Source organism: Suncus etruscus, chromosome 6 (genome assembly GCF_024139225.1).
Source record: "Suncus etruscus isolate mSunEtr1 chromosome 6, mSunEtr1.pri.cur, whole genome shotgun sequence".
Lineage (NCBI taxonomy): Eukaryota > Metazoa > Chordata > Mammalia > Eulipotyphla > Soricidae > Suncus > Suncus etruscus.
Window position 1 is genome coordinate 94,480,885 of NC_064853.1, and position 7,264 is coordinate 94,488,148.

Genomic DNA, 7,264 nt, shown 5'->3' on the forward strand with positions numbered 1-7,264 from the left:
AAAAGTCAGGTTTGGCTAAGAGTATAAGGTAAGGCCTGGAGAAATGTGGCAGGTTTCAAAAAGCTTTGTTGGGGCCAGAGAGATAGCACAGAGGTAGGACATTTGCCTTGCACCCAACCCAGGACGGACAGTGGTTTGAATCCTGGCATCCCATGTGGTCCCCGAGCCTGCCAGGAGCGATTTCTGAGCTCAGAGCCAGGAGTCACTTCTGAGCGACACAGGGTGTGGTCCAAAACAAACAAGCAAACAAATAAAAAGGCATTGTGGGGGCCGGAGAGATAGCATGGAGGTAAGGCGTTTGCCTTTCATGCAGGAGGTCATCGGTTCGAATCCTGGCGCCCCATATGGTCCCCCATGCCTGCCAGGAGCAATTTCTGAGCCTGGAGCCAGGAATAACCCCTGAGCACTGCCGGGTGTGACCCAAAAACCACACACACACACACACACACACACACACACAAAAGGCAAGGCATTGTGCTGAGAGATCCACAGGGTCTCATAGACCCCCTGATCTACCACTGGTAGACTGCCCACTATCACTATCTATTGGGGCAGTAGTTGAAGGGAAAGGCTGAAGAATTTCTCAGGGCATACCCTGTGGTGGAGGGCCACTCCCTTCTGTGTTGTGACCAGGCCCTGCTGGGGATCTGAACCCAGGGCTCTCATATATAAAGCATGTGCTCCATTTCTTTCGGTTTCTTTCCCAGCCCAGGAAGAAATGTTTAAAGATAAAAATCAGTAGGACTTGATTTTGATCTGAGTACCAGTAGGGCCTGCTATCAGAGAAGATGCAGCTAGGAAGGAATGTCGGCTGAATCCCAGATGTTCAGCTTGTGTGCTATTGTAAGAAAACACAGGGCTGGAGTGTGAGATTCATGGGTGGAGCATGTGATCTGCACGTAGGCCTGATTCAGCCTCCACCATAGCATAGCATTTCCTTTTTTTTTTTTTTTTTTTTCACCATAGCATTTCTTTTTTTCTTTTTCTTTTTCTTTTTTTGTTTTTTGGGCCACACCCAGCGGTGCTCAGGGGTTACTCCTGGCCATCTGCTCAGAAATCGCTCCTGGCAGGCACGGGGGACCATATGGGACACCGGGATTCGAACCAACCATCTTAGGTCCCGGATCGGCTGCTTGCGAGGCAAACTTGCCACTGTGCTATCTCTCTGGCCCCTCACCATAGCATTTCTAAGAGAGACCCCTGACTGCTTGACCAGGAAGCAAGGATTAGCCTCTGAGCACTGTTGTGTGTAGCTCCCAAAACAGTACCAAAACAAAACAAAACAAAAGCTAACAAAACATGAGTAATTTGGTGACAGACTATTGAGCAGGAATAGATGACAAATTCTATACAAAGTTGGGGAGCATACCAATGGTGAAAGGTGAGAGGTCAAGCAATATGTCAGATACTGCCTTATCTTGGTAAATTTGTGCCAGTAATTTCTTTTTTCTTTGGTTTTTGGGCCACACCCAGCAGCACTTGGGTTACTCCTGGCTCTATCCTCAGAAATCACTCCTGGCAGGCTTGGGGGGCCATATGGGATACTGGAAATCAAACCTAGATACATCCCGGGTTCGCTTTGTGCAAGGCAAACGCCCTACCACTATACTATCACTCCAGCCTTTGTGCCAGTAGTTTCTGAGTCAGGACCTGGTGGGCATGGAAGCAATAATAGATTTTTGGTGGGTTTTTTTTGTTTTGTTTTGTTTTGTTTTGGTTTGGTTTTTCAGGCCACAGCCATTTGATACTCAGGGGTTACTTTTGGCTAAGTGCTCAGAAATTGCCCCTGGCTTAGGGGGACCATATGGGACACCGAGGGATCGAACCGTGGTCCTTCCTTGGCTAGCGCTCGCAAGGCAGACACCTTACCTCTAGCGCCACCTCACCACCTCACCGGCCTCGCAATAATAGATTTTTGCTTATTGATTTGTTTAGTGACTTGGGGCTGGAGTGATAGTACAATAACACATTGGAGTGAGAGTTTGCCTTGCATGCAGCTGACTGGGTTGGGTACCCAACATTCGACATGGTCTCCCTAGCCCTGTCTGGATGATCAGTGAGCACAGAGCCAAGAATAAATCCTGAGTACTACTGGACATGCCTACACCCCTCACCCCAATTCCCAATTTTTTTTTTTTTTAGTGACAGAAAAATGGCTAGAGAAAATCCTATGAGGAGGTTAGATAAAGTAGCCCTGTGTGACAGTCACAGCAATGAAAAGTGTCACAGAGAACACGGGAGCTGCATTTGCATTTTCACTCTAGTTCTGTAGTGTATCTACTCTGTTCTCCTTTTTGGGCATTTATTTCAGTTCATCATATACAAGGGGAATAATGCAATCTATTAGTAGGAGACTGTGAGGATTGAATGAGATCGTATAATGACCATATATATAGTGAGCAGCTTCTTGGAAATGTTGTTTTATTTTGGAGCCACATCCATGTGTTCTCAAGGGCCACTCCAGCTCTTGGCCTGTGCTTCAGTGCTTGTGCCATCTCCTGAGCTCCTGAAGCAATTTATTCTTACTTTGTGAGAGTATATACGTATGTGCATACAGAGTGGAGTGGTAGTGTAGAGTGCCTGAGTCTTTAACTAGGTAACGAGACACTGTTTTAAAAAGTACTTTTTTGGGGCTGGAGTGATAGCACAGGGGTAGGGCGTATGCCTTGCATGCGACCAACCCTGGACAGAACCCGGTTCAATTCCTGGTATCCATTATGGTCCCCTGAGCCTGCCAGGAGTAACCCCTAAGCACACCGGTGTGACCAAAAGTGCTTTATTTTCATGCATTACTTAATCCTCAGAGTCCAATAGAATGAATATTCTTTTTTTTTTTTTTTTGGTTTTTGGGCCACACCCAGTAACGCTCAGGGGTTACTCCTGGTTATGTGCTCAGAAGTTGCTCCTGGCTTGGGGGACCATATGGGACACCGGGGGATCGAACCGCGGTCCGTCCAAGGTTAGCGCAGGCAAGGCAGGCACCTTACCTTTAGCGCCACCGCCCGGCCCCTAGAATGAATATTCTATCATGAGAGAATTTCAATGATTATGAGATAAAACATGCGTGCTTGTATGTTTCATCCTCAGGACCTCATATGGTCCCCTGAGCCCATCAGGAATAATCTCTGAGGTTCAGAACGATTTCTGAGCCCAAAACCAGGAGTAACCCCTGAGCATCATAGGGTGTGGCACAAAAAAAACAAAAAACACAAAACAGAAGTAAGCCTTGAGCACTTCTGGGTGTGTCCCCCCAGCAAGCAAACAAGCAAGCAAACAAACAAAAAAGCAAGTCTCATGACCACAGTCTTTTAGTTCTTACTTTAAATATCATTCAACTTTTCACAAATGTACTCTCAGGAATTTCCTAGTTAGAATGTATCAAATTCTTAAGGCCAGAATAGTACAATGGGTAGTAGGTTTGCCTGGTATAAGGCCAACCAGGGGTACTTTACTTATTTTAATTTTTTTCTCCTTCCCCACCTGTATTCGAGACAGGCATTCTACTTCTCTCACTCATTGACATTGTCACCATAGTTGTCAGTGTAGTTATTTCTCTAACTTCACTCACCACTCTTTGTGGTGAGCTTCATATCATGAGCCGGTCCTTCCAACCCTCATCTCTATTGTCTCTGGGCATTATTACAATTATGTCTCTTTTTTTGGGGGTCACATCCAGCAGTGCTCAGGGTTTACTCCTGGCAGGCACGGGGGACGATATGGGATGCTGGAATTTGAACCACTGTCTGTCCTGGATCAGCTGCGTGCAAGGCAAATGCCCTACCTCTGTGCTATCTCTCCAACCCCTTTTTCTTACCCATAGATGAGTGAGACTACTCTGCGTCTATCTCTCTCCCTCTGACTTATTTCACTCAGCATAATAGATTCCATGTCCATCCATGTATAGGAAAACTTCATGACTTCATCTCTCCTGATGGCTGCATAATATTCTATTGCTATATGTACCACAGTTTCTTTAGCCATTCATCTGTTGAAGAGCACCTGGGTGTTTCCAGAGCCTGTACACAAGGCTGCAATGAATATAGGTGTGAGGAAGGCGTTTTTGAATTATTTTTGTGTTCCTAGGGTACTTTACTTTAAAAAAACACCAGGAGGGCCAGAGCCACCCACAGCAGTAGGGCGTTAACCTTGCAAGCAGACTTCCCGGGACAGACCTGGGCTTGATCCCCAGCATCCCAAGTGATCCGCAGAGCCTGCCAGGATCGGATTTCTGAGCCCCCCACCGGGTGTGGCCCCAAAACACCAAACAAACAATAAAAAGAAAAACAACAGGAGTAATCCCCTGAGCACCAAGCCAGGAGTACGCTAGCCGTGACCCAAAACAAAGAAATAAACACAAACCCATCCAAGTAACTAACATTCACTTTGAGGAGACCTTTTCAGTGACATCCTTCCAATTCCTATTTTCCAAGGCTGCCAGCCCAAATCCTGTTGCTGATATTCAAATCACCCTTTTCTTTCTCCTTCCAGGCAGGCCGGAATCTTTCAGACTGACGTCCCTAACCCGCATTCGAACCCGGCCGGCAGAGTATTGCAACAGGAGCCCCCCGCTCCAAAAGTATGAATGAACTTCCAGATCCGCCGAAGCGGAGGGAGGGAAGGAGGGAGGGGGGGGTGGGCCTGGGAGTCGCAAAGTTCGGGAGGGGACACGGGGGCGGGGCGCGGGCGGTCACGTGACGAGGCGGGGCCAATCCCACGCGCTCGGCTCGGCCGGGCGCGGCGGCGCGGGCGCGGCTCCGCCCCCTGCGCCGGTCACGTGGGGCGCGGGCTGCGCCTGCGGAGAAGCGGCGGCCGCCGAGCGGGAGCCGTGCGGGGAGCCGGAAATGGTTGTGGACGACGTCTGTGCGGCTGCGTGGGGCTCGGCCGCGCGGACTGAAGGAGACTGAAGGTAAAGCCGCCATGTCCGGGCCCGACCCGGCCCTCCCACCCCCTCCCCCCGCATCCGCCGCCATCCGGGCCGGGACCCGCCGCCCGCCGCCCGCCGCCCCGGCCTTTCGGCTCCGGCCCGGGCCCCGGCCCCGCCGAGCCCGATCTCCGGCCGGGCCCACGTGTGCTCGGCCCGGCCCGGCCCGGCCCGGCTCGGCCGCCGGTGGGGGGATGGGGCGCCCGGGCCCCGGCGGAGTCGCGCCCCGCGGGCTCAGGGGCCGCGCCGGGAGGGCCCCGCCGAGCCGTGCCGGGCCGGGCCAGCCGGGCCCGGGGCGCCCCGCGGGCTTGCAAGCACGCGGCTCCCGTCCGCCGCCCCCTCCCCCCGGCGCGGCCCGGCCCGGCCCGGCCGCCGGGAAGTGACACGTTGTTCTTTGGCACTGGCCGCGCTGCGCAGGGAGGGCGCAGCCCTGGGAGGCGGCGGCGGCGGCGGCGGCGGCGGGCAGGGAGGAGCCCCCGCCCCGCCTGCATGCACGCCCGCCCGACCCTCGCTGGCCTGCAACCGGCCCGACCGTACGGTGGGGCCGCCGCACCCGCCCGTCTTGCCCGGCCCGGCCCTGCCCGGCCTCCGCTCCAGGGCGGCCGCACAGGCTTCAGGCCTCGCCCCCGCGTGCCTGCTGGCGTGGCCCCGGGCCCAGGCTCCGAACCCGGGCTGGGGCTGGGGCTGGGGCTGGGGGTGGGGACGGCGTTGCACGGCGCGGCCCAGCCCGCACAAGCTGCCGCCGCCGCTCGAGCCCCGGCGGGGAGCCGGGAGCCGGGTGCCAGCCAGACCTGGAATTTCCGGTCGGGTTGGTTGGGCTTGGGCCCCGCGGAGCCGGGTTGATCCCCTCGCCTCGCCTCCCCAACCCCAGGCCCTCGGATGCCCAGGAGCTGTAGGCCGCGCCGTGGATTTATTCTTAACCGAGGGGGTGAGTGAGGGGGCTGCTGCTGCTTACTGCCCGCACGCACGCAAAGCAAGCAGGCCAGGGGCCCACCGGCGGTTGGCGGGGCTGCGGGCTTTGACGAGCGCCTTAGGGCCCCCCCAGAAAGAAAGCTGCATCTCAGCTCTCGCTGCACCCCTTCCCTCCCACCCTCTCCCCTGCGCCGCCGCCGCCACCACCACCGCCACCTCCGCCGCTCCTCTGGCTGGAAGGGTGGGGACCTCGCGGGGGTGGTGGGGGGGACCCAGCCCCTGGCTTCACCCCAGAAAACACCCCCCCACACACACACACTCCACACCGTCTGCTGTAGGCCCCTTCTCCTTGCCCAGCTCCACTCTTTCCCAACAGGTGCTGGGGGGACCCTGATGTGGCACCAAATGAAATGAACAAAGCTCCACAGCCCACAGGCCCCCCACCCGCCCCGTCCCCCGGACTCCCACAGGTAATCAGGAGGGCTGAGAAGGGACTGGGGTGGGGGCGGGGGCCACCAGGCAGCCAGTCAGGAAACTGGTTCCAACCTCTGGATTTTCCCACCCCCATTGGTGTCAGGGCAAAGTGCAGCTAGCTTCCTGGCTGCCAAATTGAGATGGCCCTGGCCCGTTCCCAGGGGCTGCCAGGGGAGGGGTCCTGCGGACCACACGTCTCCGCCCCCACATCCCCCACCTGCTTCCTAGGCTTGGGTTTCTGCCCCACCTTGGTTTCTCCTCTTGCTGAACTCTGGTCTCCCCCCCCCCCCCCATTCAGCCAGCGTTTCCCCCGGGGCAGACAGCACCGGTGGTGTTCAGTACGCCACAAGCGACACAAATGAACACGCCTTCTCAGCCCCGCCAGGTGAGGGGCTATGGGGAGGGGAGTAGGGGGCCTGGGTGGGGGCCATGGAAAGCTTCACTGGTTTGGCCCCTATGATGGAAACTGGAGGCCCTGGTACCTGGCCCCTTATTTCCTGACTATGGCTCTGCTCTTTTCCTGCTCTCTGTGACCTGGGTGACTTCCTTCTGGGGCCTGACCCACTGGGGATCATGTCTGGCAGGGGGCGGCTTTACTAGGGTCCTAGTGCTCTGAGACTTGTGGGCAGTGCTTTGGGGCCCTGCTGCCAGTGCCTGCCTTCGGATTTTTCTCCTTTCACTGGGAGCTTGTCGCTGCACTGTTCGTTGTTCATTCCCCGGCTCCTCCTTTTCTTGGGAGTGTGGCAAGAGAAACGATCTAGCTGGTTCTTGCTTTTCTCTATTCCCTACATTCTTCCTCACGAGTGGGAGGTTTCTTGCCCTACTTCCTTCAAAAAACAAACAAAACACCAAACTTTTTTTCTTTTGGCCCTCTCATCACCTTGGGGATAATACTTTTCTCTCCTGTCCCATGTGCTCCCAGGGAGGATTCAGGTCTCTGCAGGTAATTCTCCTTTG

At 55.3% G+C, this 7,264-nt stretch overlaps 1 protein-coding gene across 2 annotated transcripts in view; it reads left to right on the top strand.

The window, feature by feature from the left end:
* Positions 1-4,788: 4,788 nt before the first annotated feature.
* EIF4G1 (eukaryotic translation initiation factor 4 gamma 1) overlaps positions 4,789-7,264 on the top strand; it is a 24,930-nt gene continuing 22,454 nt past the window's right edge. Inside the window, exons 1-5 of one of the 2 annotated variants that reach the window (XM_049775808.1) lie at positions 4,789-4,906; positions 5,793-5,849; positions 6,210-6,303; positions 6,606-6,692; positions 7,230-7,250. In XM_049775808.1, the coding sequence (XP_049631765.1) occupies positions 6,244-6,303; positions 6,606-6,692; positions 7,230-7,250 (168 nt within the window). In that variant the 5' untranslated portion in view covers positions 4,789-4,906; positions 5,793-5,849; positions 6,210-6,243. The remainder of the gene's footprint in view (positions 4,907-5,792; positions 5,850-6,209; positions 6,304-6,605; positions 6,693-7,229; positions 7,251-7,264) is intronic. The other variant, XM_049775810.1, reaches the window with a different exon arrangement.